The 24,339-nt window shown below is 37.6% G+C and overlaps 1 protein-coding gene across 3 annotated transcripts in view; it reads left to right on the top strand.

Annotated features, from left to right (window-relative positions):
* Positions 1-24,339, top strand: part of LOC124606851 (helicase domino) — a 402,945-nt gene that overhangs the window by 33,006 nt on the left and 345,600 nt on the right. For all 3 annotated transcript variants that reach the window (XM_047138941.1, XM_047138934.1, XM_047138951.1), the window contains 3 exons: positions 264-508; positions 7,053-7,238; positions 17,862-18,002. In XM_047138941.1, the coding sequence (XP_046994897.1) occupies positions 264-508; positions 7,053-7,238; positions 17,862-18,002 (572 nt within the window). The remainder of the gene's footprint in view (positions 1-263; positions 509-7,052; positions 7,239-17,861; positions 18,003-24,339) is intronic.

The following is a 24,339-nucleotide window of genomic DNA, read 5'->3' on the forward strand; positions in this document are numbered from 1 at the left end:
AACTGAAATACATACAGGATGATCGATACACTTGAAGTGATTTTACATCCAATGTTAGTAATATGAAGATAGTAAAATTTCCTTAAAAATGAAATGAAGAGAGATTTGATACAATAATGATTAGAACTTCTCATACAGATTAAAAGAAGCTAAGGACTTCTGTAACCGGTTACTTTCTACTTTTAATTTTTAATGGTTGTGTTCTGACTGATTATTATTATATTTTATACAGTATTAATTCCATGGAAATTGTGACTTTACAGTTAGCACGCCATTTGTTACAAATGATACAACCACCGCTACAGCTGGAACAAACTCTGTGAGTAGTAGTCTGCGCTTATCGTCACAGACTACAGCAGAGAGAAGCTTACCTCCAAGTTCTGTTGTGAAGCACAAAACATCTACTGTAAATGTGGCACCTCGATTTCATGCACGGCAACATTCTATCTCTGCTCTTTATGATAATTCAATAGGAAGCCAGGAACAAATAGCTGAAAAGGCAAAACAGGTATGCATAATATAAACTATATTCTTCCTTATGTGTGATGTTATTCCATTGTAGGAAATATGCTACCCTATGGGGAAATTGAACACACAATTTTTAGTCTTATTTCATTGGTACATATTTTTATTCTGGAGAAGTGTACCAATAGTAGTGATCAGAGTTAGAATATAGAAAGAATGAATTCATGAGAGCAAGTCATAAAGCATACGCACTACATATGTTCTGATTTAATACAACAGTACAAAATTTATGATGACATTTTGCAACCTAGTCAACTTGCTTTTCAGTGTAGTTGGTCCACTGTTGCACAGCCTTTCCAATTCCTTCAGAAAAAAAGGAAGTATATTGACAGGCTCCTAAACCATCTCTAAATGGACCAAAAAAATGGAAATCTGAGTAGAAGATATGAATACCGTATTCAGGATGTTCCATTATGTTGAAATTCATATTCTGAAAAGTGTGGGCAGTAATGTGTGTGGGCATGCTTCGTTGGGCAAGGAAAGAAAACCATTTGACAGTAAACCTCAACAATTGTCTAAAATTGCAGACTTTGGCTTGCAAAGCAAATCACTGTAACATTTACTGTTGACCCTTTTTCCCGGTAGTATTCCTTAATTGGTCCTTGCACGTTAAGTTGTTTTGGGATGCATTGGTCGCAGATATTACTAAAGCTGAGCCAGTTATGGATGATCATGTATGCAGAACCCAGACTAGTTTGCATTTGGCTTGCCACTTCATCAACAGTCACTCATTGGTTATTCAAAGTAAGGTCAGAGACTTGCACAATGTTGCCATCAGTAATGGATGGTCCTGCTCTTTCTTCATTGTTTGCACTTGTTTGGCTGCTTTTGAATTGGTCAGTACATTGGTAAAGATTCTAATAATATCCATCTGAACACTGAAGGTGATAATATTGAGGTAATTGTTATAAAAACTTCAGCTTACAATCACTAATATTAGGAATATAATCCTCAGCAAAGAGTTTTGGGGGTTGAACGTCCATCATCTAGCTGTCGAAGTTAATCCTACACAGGCATGAACTTCAAAAATGCCCCAAGTCCCAAGTTTCCAAACAAATGAAATTATGTGAACATTAAGTCCTCAACCACAGATCTTCCATAGTTGCCCAGTCTAAAAGTCTCTTCATGCTCCTTACATCTTGTCGAAAATTTTGTACCAGTTTTTCCTATATATTTCACTTCGTGCCGTGAGTGCTGTATTTGATAAACATCGGCCTGTTCAGATTTATTTATACTTTTGCCAACTTCATACTTTAAACTATATCCTACTAAATCTGCTGCTGGGAATGCCAGCTGGATGTTGCATGGTTAAAAAATGTTCGCCAGTTTCTTATCCTTTGCTGTTTCATCTTCCCATTTCTTCTGGCCCCTACGGGTAATCTTCACATCATATCTGTTATTTACTTCTATCTGTGAATAAAGATTAATTCATGTAACCTATCTGCTGCACTCATTGGAACACTATTTACTGTTCACCAAGCTTCTAATTGCTACTTCCTTATAGAGTGGCAAGACTGGTTGGAAATCACATGTGTTGCAGTTCAGTTAATGAGGATTCAGAAGGTGTGCAATTTGTCTTGCTTCATTTATCTCAGGGTCCAAGAATGAAACACGGCCTTTATTTTAGAGGTCTGCAGTGAATTTTTTTTTTGAACCCATTAAATTTACAAACTCCCGTTAAATTTACAAACTATTTTATAAGTGTTTTCTTCAGTTCCACCTATGAGGAGTGAAATGTTGTCTATGCAGTGTATGTAATATGTTACCGGTGTCATTAACCTCTGTGATACTGCGGGATGGCGGGGGGTTCTGCTTTATGCCCACCTTTTGTAAGTATTTTAATCTGATCACTTACTTTTAAAAAACTGAAAAAAGCTTCATTGTTTTTAATGGCTTCTTTTACCAGATTCCATATATGTCTCAAATTTTTCAGTTAAACTTAACGCAAAAATTTAAGTCTCAATAGCAGATGTCGCTTTCCCCAGTGAATGTTGTATTCATTATTTCCAGGTTCAGGGTCATACTTGTACATCAACATTCCTTTAAAAAATAAGTCAACAGTAAACTTCAACAACAATGAACGATTTTTTTGTGTGTAAAGTCAGTTGTACATATTATTGAAAATCTGTTGACATTGCTAATAGTGTGCAAAAAGATACTTTCAGGTTCTAGATCATACTTGTACACTAATAACTCTTTAAAAAACTATGGTGTTAATATAATTCAACAACTTTTTTTTTCATAGTGTGTGATGGAAAATGCCTTGGTATTGCTATAGTTAAAGGATCATCAGATTTTAAATTTCTTCCAGATTATTAGTGAAAATATCTGCCATTGTGCCTAAAATACTTGAACCCATAGCTAGCCCATTTTGCGAATGTAAAATTTGTTATTAAACGAAAAAGTTTAAAATCAGTGGCAAACCACATCATCTTGGTGAATTCAAACATTTCCTATCTCGATACCTTTTTATGCTTGAGAAGATTATTTTCAATTATCTCAATCATATTATCCACTGGAATCTTAGCATACAAGTTTTTAATGTCCAGGGAGACTAGCCTGAAGGATTCAGTTCCGGCTTATCTATAATTTTGTTGATCAGGGCCATACTGTTCCTTTCAGAATAGCTGTTACCAATCATTTAATTGTCCCTAGGGAAATGGTTGAGTAGATTTGTCAATTTATTAGCAGGACTCCTGTGTCTAGTCACTGATTTTAACTATTTTCATTTAATAACAAATATTACATCCAGGAAAATGGACTAGTTATGGATTCAAGTATGCTGGGCACAATGGCGGATATTTTTATTAAGAATCTGCAAGATAGTTTTTTTTTTAAATCTGATGATCCTTTAATAGAAAGAATAACATAATACAAATAGTAGGCAGACAACATAGAGTTGCTCATAGGTCAAATTGAAGATGGGTAATAATCAGTTCCGCTTTAGAGCTCAAAAATAATGGCGATATTTCATTCTTGGTCCTTGAGGTAATGAGGCAAGACAAATCACATGCCTTCAAGATCTTCAGAGAGTTAACTGCAATAGATGTTGTGATTCCCAGGCAGGATGACACCTTCCTATGCCAACATTTTCGTGGGTTGCTTGAAGGGAGCTTCAGTCGGATCCATAAGCCTTCAGCCTGTTATTTTGTTTAGTTACATTGATGATATCTTTGCCACATGGACTCATAGTGAGGCTGACATCTTAAAAATTTTGGTATCTCTTTAACACATTCCCCAAATTAAATTTCACCCAGTCTTATTCCTAATCCCATGCTACTCTTTTTACATTCACCTCGTTTTCAAAGGATCGACTACATAGTCTGTTCACATTAAACCTTCTGAAAAACAAGAGTACTTACATTTTGACAGTAGTCTTCCTTTCCATGTCAAACATTCCCTGCCATACAGCCTTGACATTTGCTCAGATGCAGACTCTTTACAACAATACATTACCATTCTCCCCTCGTCCTTCACTCGATGCGTTTGTCCTACCAGCCTAGTTCAAAAGCAGATTTCCTGGGCATCACACCAATCCTAATATTGCTGATGCCTTCAGAAAACAGCTTAGGAGTACACCTGGTGTCACTCAGTATTATCTTTGGTCTTGTATGTATTAATCAGCTACTTCGACAAGGCTACAACTTCCTAAAGTCGTAACCTGAACTGAGGTCCATCCATTTCTGCCCCTGTGACCATCCCCGCTGTAAGACTTGCCCTCTGCTCACTTCTACTACTACCTATACCATCCTTGTAACTGGCGAAACATATACTATCAAAGGGAGAGCCACCACATGAAACAACCCGTATAGTGTACCAGCTGTTATGTGAACAAAGTTCTGCCTGCTACAGTTGCATGACTATCACCAAGTTATCAGTTAGGATGAATGGACATAGACAGAGAATGAGTACTACTAATACACAATATCCTGTCGCAGAGCATCCTCTGCAACGTGATAGTTGTTACCTCAGTGCCTATTTCACCACATGTGCCATCAGAATTTTCCCTGGCTTTAATTTACGGTCTCAGCGGTTCTTCTCAGTAACTGTTCCTTTTTTCATTCCCTTTTAGTTTTCTATATCTTTTATTTTTTGACTTGTCTTTTTTTCCCTGCCCCTCACATCCAGCACATATAATGCATTTAGCATTTTATTCTTATCACCTCATGTACGATGTTTTATCAGTAATCTCTGTCTTTCTTAGTACCCCATCTTCCACCCTTAAGCTCTCAGATTTTCAAATATTTTCTGGTGCAGTCCACAACAATCAGTCTTTTATTCTCATACCATCTGATAAGTCTGCCCTGACCTGGGGTTCTTAATGCCTTTTCCAAACTCTCCCCATTTCCTAAACCTTGCCCGTCCTTTCCTTTCATCCCTCTTCCTTATCCTTCAACCTTTGTGGCAGGAGGAGGGGCCACTGGCTTCGAAATCTTGCATATTTCTTTAACCATTATATGTGTTTTCTCCTGTCGCCACCTGGTGAGAAGACTTTTTGTATCTATCTAATTATATTATATTTTCAAAAATTGATGATTTTTCTTTATAAAATATGTTTTGAGTTTCAAAAATATTTGGTAAATGCATTCATTAATAGCATATTATACGAGGGCTGTTCAATAAAGAATGACCATAAATTTTTATGGCCATAATTTCTTGCACTAGAATTTATTCTGTTAGTTTAATGTGTAGCAAACATGCCATACTAGTTTCATTGTTGGCACTTCTGGTTCCCATTTGTGAGAAGCGGGCAAACTGAGATACTTCAAATATACTGCTTAGAAATTCTGCTTTTATCTAAACAGATCTTCAGCTGCAGCCAATTGTAAGGAAGCCTATGGAGAGTCTGTTATACACTGCAGCACAGCTTGAAGATGCTTTAAATTTTTTTGAAGAGGGGAGGTAGTCAATTTCAAAGGAAGGTGTATCTGGCACTCTAGTTGCTGCTTTTAGAAAAGAAAGCACCAAAATGCTGCTATCATTGTGAGAGAGGATCAATGAATTGCCTGAAAAACACTCCCTGAAATATTGAAAATATCATTGCATGCCACCCACAAATTGGCGACAGAAAAGTTACACATCTACATTCTGACATAATTGTTGTAAGGAGTGTGATCATAAAATAACTTAAATGTTTATTTAACGCTATAATAGTGAAGCCATAGTCACAGTACATAAAAATTTTTTCTTTAAAAAAAGGAGTTACATTACCGGTTTCAATGAACTACGTCGTCATTTTCAAATGTAAAACACCAGTTGGAGAATATATAATAGGAATTATGGCCATACATCTGACAACGATTATGACAAATAGAGAGACCAGGCATACAATTGTTGTCAGAGCAGGACACATTGCAAGAATTCTTGGAAATTTTTACTCTGGTGTAGTTTTTGTCTATTCTATATTAGGACATGGAATGAACAGTTGGGCAAGCATGGGCATAAATTGTAGTGACTTGGTTATGCCACCATTGTCTCAGTTGCCTGGTCTCCTTATTTCTTGTAATTGTTGTGAAATGTATGGTCATGATTCCCATTGTGTATTCTTCAATTGATGTTTTTCATTTGAAAATGACAACGTACTTCGTTGAAACCAGTAATGTAACCCCTTTTTTTTAAAGGAAAAAAATATGTCAAATATGTCAAATAATGATAAGAAGTTGTACACGAGCCTTGTTTGTGCGTGGTAGGTTCCAAGGCTACTGATTCCCAAGCAAAAGGACATACGTGTGCAGGTGTGTATACAGTTGAAGTTAATGTTAGAGGAAGATCCAGAGTTTCTTTCAAAGGTAATCATTTCTGATTAAACTTGGCTACATGATTTTGAATCTGTAAACAAACAGCAAGGCTCAGTGTGTAAACCTCCCCCCTCCCCAATTGACTAAAGTAGTTGGCTCTGTTGTGAAAGTTACATCATCTTTTTTATATGAATGGAATGTTTTGTTGACATGTTGTATCAGCACACACATCAATAGCTGAATAGTACTACAGAAATGTCCTGAAAACTTTGCAAATTTGTAACAGTTGCAAAAAGACCATATATCCATGAAACAGGCTGGATACTGTACCACAACGATGCATAGCTGCATATTGCAAATTTTGTTACGGAATATTTTGAAAAGTCAATGTGAAGTGCATCCTTCACCCTTCATATAGTCCAGATTTAGTCCCAAGTGACTTTTCTATTCCATAACCTAAAGAAAACACCTTCTTTGGAGGCATTTTTAATCATCAGAAGCAGAAGTGAAGGTTATGGAGGCAGTTCTGAAGGACCTTTAAAAACTGGTTTCCAGCATGTATTTGCAGAATGATAGAAATGCTGGAATAAGTGCATCACATCGAAAGGAGACTATTTTGAAAAGGATCATCAAAATTATAAGGATGAGTGAAGGTATGCTATCAAAAAGAAAGAGAAAAGAGTTATGATCATTTTTTACTGAACAGCCCATTTATATACAAACAGTTCATTGTTTTCTTCCACTGTGTTAGAGAGAATGTGATTTCTAAAACAAAATATCATTTTAAAGGAAGCATATGTCATGCAGAGGATACTAGAACTGCAGAAAGAAGGTCTGTGGTCAGAAAAACGTCTTCCAAAAGTTCAGGAGCCACCTCGAGCAAAAGCACATTGGGACTATTTAATAGAAGAGATGGTGTGGTTAGCCGCTGATTTTGCCCAAGAAAGGAAGTGGAAAAAAGCTGCAGCTAAAAAGGTATATTTTACATTGTAAATAATAAATAAATATTTTGTTAGCTGGTTGGCAAGATGCATGTAAATTGTGTATTTTTTTGTGACATTGTGATGTATCAGAGTAAAATAATAGACAGTTGTAACATTTGTTTTCAATTCTTAGCCATCAGCTATAATCTAGAAAAGTCGCAGTGTTACATTTTACATGTTTAATTATGATCCCAGAAGAAAAATTCATTCCCAGTTGCATAGAAAGGTTTGAAATCAAGTCTGTTCAATGGAACAGGTTAAAAATACTTTTTACACTTGAATGTAAATGCATAAAACTGCAACCAGTCACCATTTTGAATAGTTATTTATTATTCCATGAACCGGTTTTCGAACCTTTTCAGGTTCTTCTTCAGGTGGTTTTCTGGACGTTACATCGCTATTTTAACAATAATGCTGGGTGCTGAGAAGATGGGACATGCTTTTAATGTATCACCATGACTATTGTCTATCTGTTGATATGAATGCAAAATTTAGTTTTGTGCTTACTGCAACATTATGGGCAGCTTTTCACCCTTTCCTGTTATTGTATGAGAGTTTATGGAGCTTTTATGGAAACATCAAAATTCAAAGTATAGTTAAAAGTAAATAGTAAATTAGATCAAAATCGGAATTACCTGTACAAGTATTGCATAGGTACTTGCTAAACAATAATATGTGCAAGAAAGATAAATGAAGCCTGGTGTCTTGGCAGGATCCAGCAGACAGGTGCCAATGAAAAGGAGACAGATACAAGTTCTTTCAGGGCTAGTTGTTTCTTCATGCAGAAAAAGAGATGATAAGCGTTGGAGGAAAAGAAAACAACAGTTTGAGGATTAGGCAGCCAAGCCATTTAGGATACGTTCTTTTTTGTATACGGTACCAACTGATTTTTCTGTCAAAACCTGTTCTGTCGTCACAATATTCCCCTTGTATTGGATGAAGAAACTTAATGTCTGTCAAATTTTGTTTGTTTATATCAGACTTTTCCCACCTCATAAGTAGAATTTTTTGTTTTTAATATTTGACTGCAGTTAATTTTTTTTTTAGATTATTTACTTCATAAGTATTTAATACATTTATTTTATTTGTTGTTTTATTTAGCCTGATCGGATAAGGGGCTGCAGGTCCTCTCTTACTTATGACCAGGAATTAAAACTATTAAAAAATCTTGCAAAACATGCTCAATTACTGTATGACTCAGTTATGTAGATCTGAGATATTATTATGAGAATAACTATAACTCAACAAAGCCAATCAAAGATCTCCTCTTATTGGAAACTAACTGGGTCACATGAGGAAGTACAGCCGAGTACCAGTTTTGACTATTGTGGGTTATTATCTCATGGTATAGAAATTGGTCATGGAGTGTGGGCAGTGATTTGCTGTTATTGTTGTTAAATTTATTGACTGTCAGAAGGAAACAGGAGGGACAGTGCTAATGGAAAAGATTTCAGAATACAAGCAAAGTGTTAAAAGTAGAGTAAATCAGTGGTGTGCCATTTTTTTGAGGAGGTGTGTTACGTGGAGCTGATTGGAATCCCAATATCCGCCCAGAGAAGAGGAATCAGAATGCACAAAATAAGTCTCGCATTGCCTCTGTAGGTAAACGGGTTAAAATCAGTAAAGCTCACTTTCTGGCCCTAGATGGGTCAATAGGGCCTTGCCAGCTGATTGTCATTCTCCTACCACTGGTTTTCATTCTCTTACCACTGGTTTCATCAGATGTGGCATGGAGGATCATGTGGTCAGCACACTGCACTCGTGGCATTGTTTGGTTTCTTAACTTTGGAATGGCTACTAGCTGATTGAGTAGCTCCTCAGTTGGCCTCGCAAAGCTGCGTGCACCCTGTACCACTCCTGGCAGTATAAGGAATCGAACCTGGATCGCCTGCATCCCAGTGACTTGCATTGGCCACTCATTGACAGAGGCAGGAGGATGAATGAGTTATTAGACATTAATTTCTGCAATTTTATAAACAATACAAACAAATAACAGTGTTGTAAAAACTTCCCAGTTTTTATAACACAGAATTTGGCTTAGATAAGTCGTCTTGTAAACTTAGCTACATTGTTGCAAGAAGGCATACTATATTAGTTTTTTTACAAAAAGAAAAGGGTGTGTGTGTGTGTGTGTGTGTGTGTGTGTGTGTGTGTGTGAGAGAGAGAGAGAGAGAGAGAGAGAGAGAGAGAGAGAGAGAGAGAGAGAGAGAGAGGGGGGGGGGGGGGGGGGAGGACATCAGAATGAGAGAGAGAGGCATCAGAATTAAATAGACCAGTACATTATTTAGATGCAGCCTGGTTTGATATACATTACATTGTGAACAAGTGCCGTCACAGTGGTACGAGGTGTGACTATAAAATAAAGCGACTATTGCTGTAAAATATTTTATTTCAAAAACATACATATTTAGTTATTCTCACCCTCAGTATACTCCCCTACTCTATCCACTCCATACGAACTTTCCATTGATGGAAAAAGTGCTTTAAGTGTTCCTCTGTGAGCTCATTGATGATGCATGTCACTTTTTTAACGGACTGAAATCTTGTTCCCATTTAATACAGAGTTCATCTTTGGGAATAGACAGAACTCACATGATGTTAGGTCAGGCATATAAGAAGAATGGTCCAACACTGGGATGCTGTACTTCGTTTACTAGAAACCTCTTAACAGACAATGTGGTGAGAGTCAGTGTGTTTCCTTTATGCAGAACACACAGTTTGTCTTCAAAAAATCTGCCCCCCCCCCCCCCCCCCCCCACCCCGCCCTGCAGAGTAGAACTGTTGATCATAGATAGACCTTCAGGAACTCTGTGAAGAGGGAGAATGCCATGAATATCAAGGGGGGGGGGGGAATCATCATTGCTTTGGATCTTAATTTGCAGTCTGTTAAGTTGGGCCCTTCCAGTGCATGGATTGGCATGTAGTTTCTGGGTCGTAAGTGAAACACCAAGGTTCATCACATGTTATCACATTGTCCAAGAAATTAGAATCATTTTCAACGGTGTTTTAAGTGTTGATACAAACATTATCACGAGTTTCCATTTTGTCAATCATGAGAATTTTCGTGTTCTTTGTCAATTCCCATTGTTTCAGCAATCAATTGAATACTCAACTGATGGTCAGCTCAAATCAGATTACCTACTTTTTCAGTTATTTCATCGATTTTTGATGTTGGAAGGGCATCCCGGGCATGAGTCATTTTCAGTGTCATCTCAATCACCCTGGAAATGCTCAAAAACTTGTATGCATGATGAATGGTATTTGGCATACACTTCTTTTAGTGAAAGATAGGTTTCAGTAGGAGTTTTCCCAAGTTTATTGTGAAACTACAATTCATTACTCTATTACTACACGTATCACTTTTTCCGGCAAAACAAAACAGCTCTTACACAAATGAAGGCCATGGCCACACTGATTTGTCTGCAGACAACAGATATCCCACGTTCAACTAACAAGGGAATGGTCAGACTTGTCATGCCGAAACGTGTATTGCTCTTTTTAGCACTGTTATTTAACTGTGCAAAAGGTCCGTATGCAAAATTGTAGCTGCTGACATGAACAGGAAATCACCTAAAAAAAATCACGAACACGGCTGTGTTTCCTGCTTGGCGCTTGCAGTGACGGCTGGCCACCCCTGGAAATGGCGAGTCGCGAGCGTTGTGCACATGGTCGGGAAGTGCGGCCGTCTTATCGCGGCGTTCACTAAAGAGGAATATCGGTGCATGGTTTTGGTGGAAAGGGGAAACGAATATTCGTTCCTGTGGCATGCACGTCCTTTTAATTTCTGGTACGTATTTCGAAACATACCGTCCTCAAACTGGTTAGAGATGTGAAAGATATTCTGTACATGTTCATCTATACTCTGCAAGCCACTTTACGGTGAACATTCAATCTCCCCTCACAGGTGATGGCGAACCCTGTAAATGTTTTGCTGCTTTCCGTGGAGATATACCACAGACGCCAAATGAAGCAATCAACAGAATACACGCGTGAAGACTATGTGTTGTGCGACATGGTTGTTAACCTTTTAGATGAGCATGTAAATGGCTCAGACATGTGGCTAGAAACAACTGAAACACTCGATATTGCAGACTGTGAATCTACAGACGGCGAAGCCACCGACGAAAGTTGCACTCATGAAGAATCTTCGAGTGATAGTGCCACGTACCATCATCAGTTACCTCCGAAAGTATCACCAGCAACTACAATTACCTTGTCAGACAAAGAAAAAGCGGTGACGTATTGGTTGAACGAAAGTGCTAAGAAACCCCTAAGTGTCAGTACTGTTCAAAATAAGTATCGCTTTGTCCGTTCTGAACTTGAATTGTATAGATGGAAAAAGGAAGTCGCTGGACGACGTAAGAGTCGACTGGAAATTGCGACGGAGATAGATGCGCGACTTTTTGAGCTATTTACCGATGCCAGACAACAGTCGTTTAGTGTCAACGATACAACTTTGCGTGATTGGGTGTTAGAGATTGCCAACGCGATAGGAGCTAAAGAATTTACAGCTTCTCAAAGTTGGATTAGTCGCTTCAAAAGATCACATAAAATTATGGCAAGAAAAATAACAAAATTTGTATCGAGAAACAGGTCGGAAAATGAAGTGACACAAATTGAAATGATAGAAGCTTTTCTTACGAATGCAAAAAATAAGATCGCTATTTTTAGTGAATCGTATGTGTACAATGCCGATCTGTCAGGTTTTAAAAAATAAATGTGTGCGAAAAGAACACTGTCATTCAAAGGCGAAAAAAAATATTGAGACGATTGCACAGTCCACGACTGCACTCACCCATTCATACACTATAATGCCCATAATTAGTCTGGATGGTTAATTGCTTCCTAAACTATATGTGTGTATTCAAGAACAAACTGGACGTTTTGGACCACGTGTCAAAAGAACAATGTTCTACGCAAACACTCTTGTGGTAGACGCATCGAAGTCTGGAAAAATTGGAAATGAAAACGTTACACTTTTCATACGTCATGCTTTTCTTCCGATCTGCGGGAACAAATCTCTTCTCCTTCTAGATTCGTGGTCAGGTCATAAAAGGTCTGATTCATTAAAAGTTGTATTTCGAGCCCACCCTGACAAAGAAGTAGAGATACTTCGGATTCCACCCGGCACGACGAACGTAATTCAACCTTTAGACAGAGAATTTTTCCGTCAGTGGAAGGCATTTTACAGAAAACTAACAGAGAAAATTATTGTGTGCAGATAACTGCAATTTTCTGTCTATCACAGTGACAGTATTCTCAAGCTGCAATCAGTAGTACATTATCAATTTTCCTCCCCACACTTTCAGAATTTGATTAAATATGCGTGGCACTCCTCGAAATATACAACACCAGCCCAGTTTTGTCTACGGACGTCTAACAACGTCTGTGATTCGCAGGGCTGTCATATGTCGCCTTTGCTTGTATGTTCTTGGTGCACAAAAAACCTATGTTTTGAGCATTGTATCAATATTTTGCATTTTTGCGGTAATTACAAGAAATAAAATTTGGACGTGTTCTAAACCGTATATTTATTTGTGTCTATTTCATAGCTATTTGGAAAAAATGTTGTAGATAACATATCAGCCATATTTGTCAACGAATGTTTAATTATCATACGATCGCTTTCACTGGGGGAATCAGCTCTCTCACTGCTGTGGCAAGAGAGCGGCGATTAGCTAACACCACCTTATCCCTAGATGGCGTTGGTATAACGTAGCGAGCGAGGTCAGGGTTGTACAAGAGGCAGTTATAAGTGCGGAAACCATGTGACAATAATGTCTTACTTCATAAAATTGTTTACATACTTCCAGGTCATGTCAGCAGCTAAAATTCTGCATACAGAGTTCTTGCAATGTTAACTCACAGTGGTAAAAAAAGCAACACAGGTTTCGACATGACAAGTCTGACCATTCCCTATAGACGGAGAAAGAGTTAATGGCCTCTCACTGCACAGCTCACAAGAAGTACTGCAGTATCAACTAAAGTGCATAGACAGCAGCTACATTATGGGCAGCTGCAATAGCTGAATTATAACCTGCTTCGCTACTATCAGATTCATTGTGCGCTACAAAACGTTTCATGATAAATAAATTTAAGTGCACCTAATATGTATGAGATTCATGTTACAGAATGGAATGTGCATTTAATCTTTCCCAGGCTTAATGATATGAAGAAAAAGCAGTGATACAGATTCTCACACTGCAGAAAGGGTTATATAATAAACTGCACCTTAGAGAACAGATTAGACCTTCTGTTGCCTCTTACTTTATTAACACAATCAAATCTGAAATATCTACAGCAGGATGAACAGCATTTTATACTATATTATTTTGCAGTCAAACAAGGGAGATAAGTAAACTAAAATTTCCATTACAAACCAGATTATGCTCTGAAGTACTTTCTACTGCACAGACAGCTTGACAGAAAAGTAAATGCTGTAAATTACAAAATAAACGTACATTCCATTCACATACCTTTTTATTCAGATGTTTCACTGTTGCTGCCTTTGGAACGTGAGTCTCTTGGTTGCGGGTGCCAGATTGACAGTTAACAAAGTCATTATTTCATCTTTTTACAACCTTGTTCTGGTAATCTTCATGCATTTTGTCGGTGCAACGTATGCAAGCTTCTCAACCAGCAATGGTGATATTGTCTATTGCTTTATGGATTGATTTTTCAGTATCAGATACTTTAAACATAGTATTTTTGTTTGCCACATCTCTCTTCACTTCTGCCCACACCAGTCCTGTGCGATTATGAGGGCATTGTTAAGGATGTAGTTGTATTGCCCTGTGACCACATTGCAGAGCAGTGGAATCAGTTTCATGTTTTTGAATGCTGCCTTTTGAAATCTTAATGAGCTACAACAGCTCTGATCTTGTTCGTATTTCAATATGTTGTATATTATTGCTTCACAGCCATGAAAGAATATCACTTTTTCTTGTATTTGTAGTGCGAGGCTCACAGAGCCTGGATGCAAATAAGGCAGCGCCGATTCCTAGACAATTCTCTGATTGTTTTCATTTCATAGTGGTAGTCAGAGTATGTTTTTGATTTTGATTGGAATACAAGTTTACTTTCAGCCACAAAATCGGTAACAGCAGAACTAGCATGACATATTATAAGACACCCTCCTTTTCCCACTGTAACTCTTAAGCCTCCTTGTCCCTCTGTTGTTTGGCAAATAAAATTTCAAATGTGCTTTTGATTTGCCCAAATCTCATACGGGTAATACACAGTTGACATTCCTTTTTGATCTGACTTTGTGCATCATCCTAGCAACAGCCATATCACAGTGCTCCATTAAAAGTTTATATCCATCATTAGATTATACATATTTAATTCCAGGTGCTGAGCAGCACGCATGTAACAGAATCCCATGCATTTTTGGCATCTCTTCAAGTGCTTACCATTTCATTGTTACAACCTTATGTACATACATGGATAAATTTTCTGGTTGTAGATTCTAATTACAAAATAAATCACATTTACTACAAATTTAGCACAATATTTTATTTAAATTTCAATACATATTTAGTGAAAAAAGAAATCTGTGTAGATTTTTTAACTACAGTTAACAATAATTTATCCTTGTATAATACAGTTTAAAACACTCTGGGATGCATAGTGAAACTGTACAGTTATGGCACCACCATACTGTCTCTTTTCTAGAAGACTTTCCACTGGATAGTTTTGCTTTCTCTGTGAAACTTAGCACACACTTGTGGGATGCACCTTTTCTGTGGAAGGAATTTGGTCAGCAAAATGGCTTCCCAGAAATCTGTTGCTACACATATTTTGGGGAGTAGCAATATTTTGATGTATATCTCCTTTCTTCAGAAACTCCTCACCTAATTGCAGAAGCAGTTTGCCAAATGGCAGTCTTTTTCCAGCCTGTTTCTACTTTTTTAGTAGAAAATGAAACCGTTCATCACGACCATTAGAAATGTTGTGGACTGGCAAGACAGCCAATCCACAATGACGGGTAGCCGAAAGGCACGCGTTTAAGCTCACGCAAACTGGCGTGAGGTCTGGAACAGTTAAGGGAATTAATAGTAGCAAATAAAGTACATAGATCTTGGAATACTTAACTTTAATCCATAATTGGTGTACATCGCTCTTGTTGATATGTTAATAACAATCTCAATATAAACTGGTAATGGCGCCTTGCTAGGTCGTAGCAATTGACGTAGCTGAAGGCTATGCTAACTATCGGATCGGCAAATGAGAGCGTATTTGTCAGTGTAGCATCGCTAGCAAAGTCAGCTGTACAACTGGGGAGAGTGCTAGGAAGTCTCTCTAGACCTGCCGTGTGGCGGCGCTCGGTCCGCAATCACTGACAGTGGTGACACGCGGGTCCGACGTGTACTACTGGACCGCGGCCAATTTAAAGGCTACCACCTAGCAAGTGTGGTGTCTGGTGGTGACACCACAAGAAAAAGGTGGAAAAATAGTTTCTTCCAACATTTCATTTGCCATCTTTTGAAAAGATATTAAGACGTGAGTTGATCGTTCCTCTTTACACTTGTCTTGTTGAGATTGTAGGGTAGAATGGCATTGGGTTTGATCTTGTGTGTCATCTCAGTTTTGCTATGAATCTCTACTTGTTTTTGTTATCTTGTGAAGAGCTGACAGGTATAGAACATATCTAGTGTCCATCCAGTTCTGACATAACAGATATATCTTCCTCATAAATGTACAGTCAACTTTCCTTAGCTTTTTGTTGACTACACCTTGTATAGAAAGTCCTCTACAGTTTAGCATGCGTGTTCCCACAATCATTGTCTTATTCTGCCACAGAAAATTAAAAACAGCTTGTGAACGGTTAATATCTGTCCTTGTAAATGGTATGTCCCTTGTTGAAGTAGCAGGATAGAAGTCTCTGAAAAAGAGCTGTGACTGAATGTCTTCCTGCCCTTATCCATGTAAACTTCAGTGCATAAAGCATATCCTATCTTTGAATCACGTAAGGTAAAGCTTGATACCATATTTGTCAAGCTTGTTTTTTATATAGACATGGAAAAAAAATCTTCGTCCGTATCCCCATGCATCTTCATCAGTGGTAAGGGTTTGTTCATAAGAAAACAGTCCTGAAAACTGAGAAAGCAAGTGATTCAAGAAATGTCTGGTTTTACATATAGGATCATGATCAGCCTCATTTCTTGAACTGTGTAAGGCATTGTCATTTGCATGCAAATGGGAGAGAACTGCAAAGAATGGTGTGGAAACAAAGTTATTTGTAGATCTCTAATAATGCAATCCTTTTTTCTTTACTTGACACATGGATTATAACAACAAGAACAAATACATTTCATGAAGTTTTACCCCAGTTCATGTGCTCCACTTGCTTGTGGGTTTCATGTTGTTGCATCTTCTCATTTTATTTGCAATGCTTTTCACATGCTTGTTAGTTTCCGCCTTGATGTGGTTTATTGTTGTTTCAGGGAAACAAATTTTTTAAAAAATATCAAAAGAACTACAGCTGTCATTCACTTCTGTAACATATCCACTCTCTCCTTTGAACTCTGGCAATGATGGTTCCTTGTCTGATGTCATCCATCCTAAGTCTGCTCCTGAAGATTTTTCAACTCTAGAATGACTTTTCTTCCATGGTGGCTCTAAACTACATTTGAAGAAGTATCTTGATTAGTAGGAAGTATATTATGCCTTGTTGGAGGTGAAATTTCGTTTGAAAACAGAATGGAAATGTAGCTTACATAGCAGATTTCTCAAGCCAGAAAATGTAGAACCATGGAACAGTAATGCTGAAATAAAGTTGTTTTTGGAAGCAGAATCAATGTATTCACTTTCAAAAATGCCCCAGAATCTTCAAACGGTTTATTCAAAAGCTTCTCAATCTCAGTATTGATCAAAAACTTTGACATATTTACCGGAAATCGCATTGATAGCACAAGGAGAAATTTTTGAAAGCTACAGCACCAAGTGTCAGGGTAGTGGTTTTTAACGGCAGTAATATTTCCATTTTATGCGGAATGTAGAGGGATGTCCACATGATTCTTCGGTTTCTGTGTGTTAGTGCAAATGCGTGGAAAAATAAGCACATTTCAGAATTGCAGTACAGTGAGTGCATTTGTGTTACAGCATACACACATTCCTTAAAAAAGGCTCTGCAAGATTCAGGTATTGTGCTTAGAAAACTAATGATCCCTATTTCTAGGTAAGATAAGGTTGTGCTTAATGCAGCTTCTACAGAAATTGTGTGTGGCAGTAATACTTTGCTGTGCGGAAACCAGCTATGGATATTTCATGTAAGAAAATAAAATATGTCTGTGACTGTTTCTGGAATAGTAAAATACATACACTCTCTGAGGTGGCTTATTGTGTCAGTCAGTTAGTCTAAAAATAATGAGTAGATTCCTACCAAAAATGGGACAAAGCGAGCACGCATAAAATACATGCCATTTCTATGCTGTTGAAAGTATGTAATGCTGGCACCTATCTGAGAAAAGAAAAGGCCTGCGGATGCACATTATGGTAGCAAGTAAATGTGTTTCTTATTTTGAGAATGTAATTATGTATGTTGTCTAAGAAGTGTACTGAGATGTCCCTATAGTAATATGTGCTTATTTTAATAATATTTCAATTCTTTCAGTGTGCCAGAAATGTGCAGAAGTATTTCCAGGAGAAGGAAGCTCAAGCTCAGAAAGCAGAAAAGATTCAAGAACTTAGGTTAAAGAAAATTGCTGGTTTTATGGCAAAAGAAGTAAAAACATTTTGGGCAAATGTTGAGAAGGTATGTGAATGGAATCATTCCAATATTTTGTTTCAGGCTGTTGGTATTTTGTTTAGAGCAAAGTTAACTTTACTGGATAACCTATTATTGTGTGAAACACAACCAGTTCAGTAATTTACTAAAAAATTGAGATGTAGCAAAATCAGATTCATCATTAGCAGTAGTTTCTAGTCAATGGCTAGATCTGTTTTGCACATAAGCCTTTCTCTTTTGCTCTGTCCTATTACTAACACTCTGCCACAATTCTGCTCCATTCTTCTCCTCTTCTCAGAACACTCTCGCCCATTCCCTTCCTCCATCTCTCCCTTGGTCTTCCTCTTGTTCTTTTCCGTGGAGCCTCAAGTCATGTATCTTTGTCTATCATGTGTTATTCTCTTTATGAGCCTGCACCACTTAAGCCTTCCTGATTCTGTTTACTCGTAAGGATACAGGGATTCCTGTGGGGCTGACACAGCTACCTTATCAATCACACGGCGCCCACATTTACCATTCTACTGTATATACTTTCCCTTACTTTTTTTCGTTGCCCGTCCCCCAGCGAGCAAGAACGAGACTTTTTATTTCGAATTTACATTTTAATGTTGACGTGCTTTCTTCATTGTGATTGTCTATCAAAACCCCATATTACATTTGGAAAAGCCTATGTGAGATCAGTCAGAGGCCTGTTCATTCTAAAAATCAGTTTTTACGGGGAAGGTAAAATACAAAATAATCTGTGGAGGACAACAATCAGTGACTATTAAATAACAGAAACAACAGTTCATAGTCATTAGATGTTATTCATTGTTGTATCACACAGATTTCACATCTTTTAGTATATAATTCTTTTAGTATGTAGTTTGTATTGTCTGTAGCGACGTCGGGCAGCAGCCAAAACAGATGTCAGTTAATCAGCTGATTGGCTGGTGCATGTCAACAGGGTTCATGCACTGACCACCAGGTGTGCTGTGAGACACTTTCTTCATGCTGCAGTGCACGCTCCATAAATTTAATAATTTGCTTTGACTATTTTAGTATTCCTGCTACTGTTACGGTTTTACTCATTAATTACCAAAAAAACTGGTAATATTCGTTGCACTGGAAATGTTTCATAATGTTTTTCTTGCTGTTATGTGAGCTTAAATAAACTTTTCGTCCAAATAAAGTGTTGAACAGAATTATACGCCGCGCGTGTCTTATTCTCGGTGCAGACAAGAACATGATAACGAGATCGCAAGTACAACACGTACAACTTGCGACATGTCCTTTAACCTTTATTTCTATTTAATCTCATATATCATATCTCTCTCTCTCTCTCTCTCTCTCCTCAAGTCACCAATTTACTGAACATTGCATTGTGTGATGTTTGAATATTAATTTCATGTGTTTGGCATATGGGTGTTAGGAATTTATCACATTTGTGTGTGATGTTCTTATTACCTTTAGCATATAAATTTTTAATAATCTCTTTTTAACTGGAATGTGATTGTTTGGGCCCTGTCATATTATACTTACATAAAAACTCTGTGATTGATATTTCAGTGAGTTGAGTACTATGAGTTATTCACCAAACAAACATAGTTCTCATTAGAGGTGCATGTGCTAGCTGTATTGTCTCTTCTGTTGGTACATGCAGAGCCTTTTCAACTGTGATGTTCTGCATGCATGTAACCCTGCTCTCTGGCACTGCAGTCTGTCAATCACAAAGTCATTGTATTTGAGCTATAACTATAACAGATTTGTCAAAGTTCTTAATTCTGGCTCATATTCTTTGTCATACCATTATATTTTAAGATTAAGCATAAATTATGTTGATTGTTACGTTTGATGCTCATGTTTAAAAAATATGTTTGCAGGTATTCATTACGTAGGTATTAATTATTTATAGCACTCAGGTATCTCATATGCTCTGCCCTCAACCATCAGAGATTGGTGTAACTCCCTTTGTTTTATTATAATAGTTACATTCATTTAATGAATGACCAAAAAGTGGCATATAGTAAACATTTTTGTTATTTCTTCTGCATTGTTTGGTTGCAGAAAAAGTGTGAGTTTTCGCTTTAGAGTTTCCCTACTCATGGCTACCTTATTGCCAGTATTGTCTCAGTACATTTTGAAGTGTAAGAGAAAGCATCAAGACTTCATTTATTTATTGAAATCAGTGACACTGGAGCAAAATTATTAATTTTATCCCTGCCACAATCACACTTCATTTTCTACATTTTCTCTTATTTTATTCTCCACAGCAGCAAATATCAAATTTGAAACTGTTTTCTTTGGTTAGTATATTGTCATTTACTAACAGATGTAAGGGGCAATCAAATGAAAATGAGACAGGTGAAAAAAAGTTGTGTGCCTCACTACATCCTAAGAAAGTTGACGGCCATGAATGTCTTTCTTCAGGGCTCCAGAAATATGGAAAATGCATGGGGAGATGTCGGGACTGTACGGAGCATCTGCAATGATGTCCCGGTGAAACTTCTGCAGCATAGTCGAAACAACATTGGCAACGTGTGGGCAGACATTATCCTGCAGCAGAATAATATCTTTGATGGAATAGGATATGCTTGTGACTGGAGTGGGGTAGGTGATAGTAGGAAGACGTGTGGGACAGGTCTTGCACCAAGGTCTATTGCAGGGATATGAGCTATGAGTAGGAACCGGAAAACATAGCATTTATTTTTGGCAACATTCGCATCAATTCTTTGCAAAGTTTGCATCTACTTTTGTTGAAATTCGCTTCTATTTTCTTTATAAATGATTGGATGCATAAATTTAAATGGTTGTCTTGCTACATGAATGAAGACAAACAAATTATTAGTTCTTTGAAATTGTCTGTTAAAAAAAGTGCTGGTAGGTAAATTTTTGACTGGAATGTTTGCTTTTCCAAAAACTTCAACACCTTTTCCTTCCGAAATGGCCTTTGTTTTCTTCATTTGGCTGTATTTAAGCTTTCCAAAATGATTGCTCTGTTGAAAAGCAGCAGCATTTTCCTGCCATTGAAGTGAATGCATCTGCGATAGAAGGTGTTTCTGTACATTATTTGTCTTTTCTCGCGCAATTTCAAGATCAAAATATCTGTGGACTTATAACTTCGATCTTTCATGGACATTCATAGATCTTCGATCCATGCTTTGACAGTGCTACAGACATAACTGACAAGGCACTTACCGTAATAGTAGAACTGAGCATACGGCAACTTGATTTTAACATTATGGGAAGAATTTCAGCACAATTGAAAAACGTTACAGATTTTGTTTTCCAGTCGCTATAGCGCAGCGGGCAGGCACTGTAGGCTTTGTAGCAGATGGCAACGAACATAAACAGATGAGAATTTTGACCTCCACAGGGGGCAGTGCGGGGAAACAAAGTCCACCTCCATTTCACTGGGCAGTAGCGTACAGCATAGTTGATACATTTTCACAGGGATCACCAATCTCTACTGGTGTTGGAAGGGTCGTAATCAAAATCCGTGATGGAATGGGATTAGTCGCTTTACTATTGCAGATTAAGGGGAAAAAAACAAGCAATGCACAACATAAAGCATTCTGGGACAGTTACCGCGCAATTGTTTGTTGAAGTCAACTGAGTATTGTTAATGACGTAGTTCAGGCCCAACCTCATTAATGAGATAGTTCAGGCCCAACCTCTAGCAATATTTGATGCAACTATAGTTCAAAACATGCTCCACCTAATTGCTGAGTTAAAATTGTCTGCATTATACTATCTTTTGGGCTTTAGGTAACAAACAAACATGTGCATGTCTTTCTCATAAAATGCCATGTCAATGGTTAAGTACTATGTTGCATTAAGCAATGTGTATCTTAAACAGACCATTCAGCCATTCACAACTGGCACAGCAATTGATCATTGAGCGCATTGATACATTGTTGCATTTGTACACTTTATTTTGCAAGTAGTTTGTGCACATTATCTTTCCGAATTGGGCTTCAGCAGATGACATACAATGCCAGTAATTGCCTACATTTTTGATACTGTATGCAGAAAACTAAGCTGTTGCAAACTATATCCAATGATAGCTGATTTTGATAAAATTTCTTTGAAACAGCATCTAATTAGTAATTCGGTGGTTTTACATTTTGATGCAGAATTCGCATTTATCGCAGAATGCAAATTTCAACTGACAAATTGTCTGTCCTCGTGAATCCCCCCTGACCAATTGTGACCAAGAGAGCTGGACCACTCAGTTGCTGAACATGCTGTCCAATACACTATACTTCACATCATTGACACCTTCACCGCCTGCACCATCTGGATCGTACATACCAACACTAGCCTTTCTGAACTGCGCAGGTGGGAATTCTCCCTGCAGTGTATCCTATGTTCCCATAACCTCCCCTCCCGGCCCCATAGTCCCTGTCCTTCACCTGCCTATCCCCTTCCCTGCTCTCATTCCAGCACTGTATAGCCTTCTGTTCCACCAATGCACCCACAAGTTTTTCCCCTACTCTGCTTCTCTCCTTTGGTCCCCCACATCAGATTGCTTCCCCCATCAGGTGCATTTGCTCTGTACGTGTGTGTATGTTTTCTACTTTGGAAGAAGGCCTTTTGGGTGCAAACTTAAACGTACCGCACTGTTTTTATTGTGCCTGTCTGTGACCTCTCCTCTGTACGGCGAGTAGCAGTCTATCTCTCTCTCTCTCTCTCTCTCTCTCTCTCTCTCTCTCTCTCTCTCTCTCTCTCACACACACACACACACACACACACACACACGGGGGAGGGGGGAAGGAGAAATGATGTTTTCTGTGTTTGCTATTACCCTTCTTGCCTCAGCAAGAATAATTGTTTCACCAGAATAGTTGTTTCATGCTATTGTGTATTTTTCAGAAGTGTTGTATAAATGAAAGAAGTGTTGTAGCCACATTTTGTTGTTTCCAGTTGTGTATACTGATTTTCAGCATTTATGTCTTGTCTTCTACTACTACTATAATTTATATTTCATATGTTTCAGACGCTGTTTTATCTTTCTATTTAGCATTCACATTCCAATTTCTTCTCTAGATTACTAGCTGTGTACATTGTTTGTTGTCATCATCTTGTTCCTCCTTAATCTGGCATCAGGCTGGGTTGGGACATTTATGGTGGTTTTCAGTCGTGCTCTGGGTGTGCCTCTTGCCCTGAAACTTGGCTTCCATCATTCATTTTGGTGTTCTTCCATCTTTCACATACTCTTCTCAGTTCTATCATTCAACTTTTTTTTCTCCTATTTCCCTCCTGAAATTTTCATTTCTTACTATGTCTCATCTTGTTTTTCCCTAACATCCTTAAGAATTTGATTTCAGTGGCCTCTTCTTGTCATTTTCTAGGTTTTCGGTGCGTATGTCAATATTGGGTGTAATGTACACCCCGTACAGCACTTCCTTACACTTCATTGGCATCTCCCTTCCCCAGACTCAGCCCCTCACACACTGGTAAAGCACATTGCTTTGTTGTACTCTTTTTTTCTAAATTCTACCTGCCATCATTGCATTCTGCATTGTGCCACTTCCTAATTATTTAAAGTTGTCCGCAGTTTCAATTTCCAGTCCTTTAATATTAGTTTGTCCTTTCCTGCCTGTATCCCCTTAGATTAACAGCATAGCTTTACTTTTCATCACATTTCTTTTCATGCCATGTTGCTCAGTTTTTTTCATTTAGTATGTATAGTTGTTCTTGTACTTCATTACTGCTGGTTCCCCACATCACAGCATCGTTAGCAGATAGCAGTAACTTCATCTCGCATTTTCAATGAACTTCTTTTGTCTCTTTCACAATTTCATCCATGAAATTTTAGTGAGCTAGATGGTAAGGTGGTTGAAGTTTAATACAAACCTCAATACTTCAAACAATTTATGTAAATATTCAAAAACTCAGTATGTGGCAACAGCTATAACCTTTTTGGTTTACAGTACACGTCTGCATAGGAAATAATAATTATTATCAGAATGAATTTAATTAAAAATAACTCTAACCAAAGCAATTATTAAACTCACTATTGAAAACTTTAAGCTATTTGAATAAATTCTTCAAACAATTAAGACTTGTAGAACTCAGTGAAGATGCATGAACTTAAAGACAATAACATTCAATGTTTAAAAGAAGTTCTTTAAAGAAAATAAAATACAAGGATTCTCTGTTGTATAAAATGAAGACTCCAACGTACCACCTTTGTTTACTGTATCATATACCAAAGCCTTTATGTAACTGGTTATTTTATCAAGACTTTTACAATATAATAAATAAGCTGCCTGTAACACAAAAACGTTTATACACGTAAAATAAAATAAACTACCCTAACTTCAAGATCCAAAAGTACTTTTACGCAACAGCCACAGCTGAATGAGCCACTAACTTTAAA

Source organism: Schistocerca americana, chromosome 1, assembly GCF_021461395.2.
Source record: "Schistocerca americana isolate TAMUIC-IGC-003095 chromosome 1, iqSchAmer2.1, whole genome shotgun sequence".
Lineage (NCBI taxonomy): Eukaryota > Metazoa > Arthropoda > Insecta > Orthoptera > Acrididae > Schistocerca > Schistocerca americana.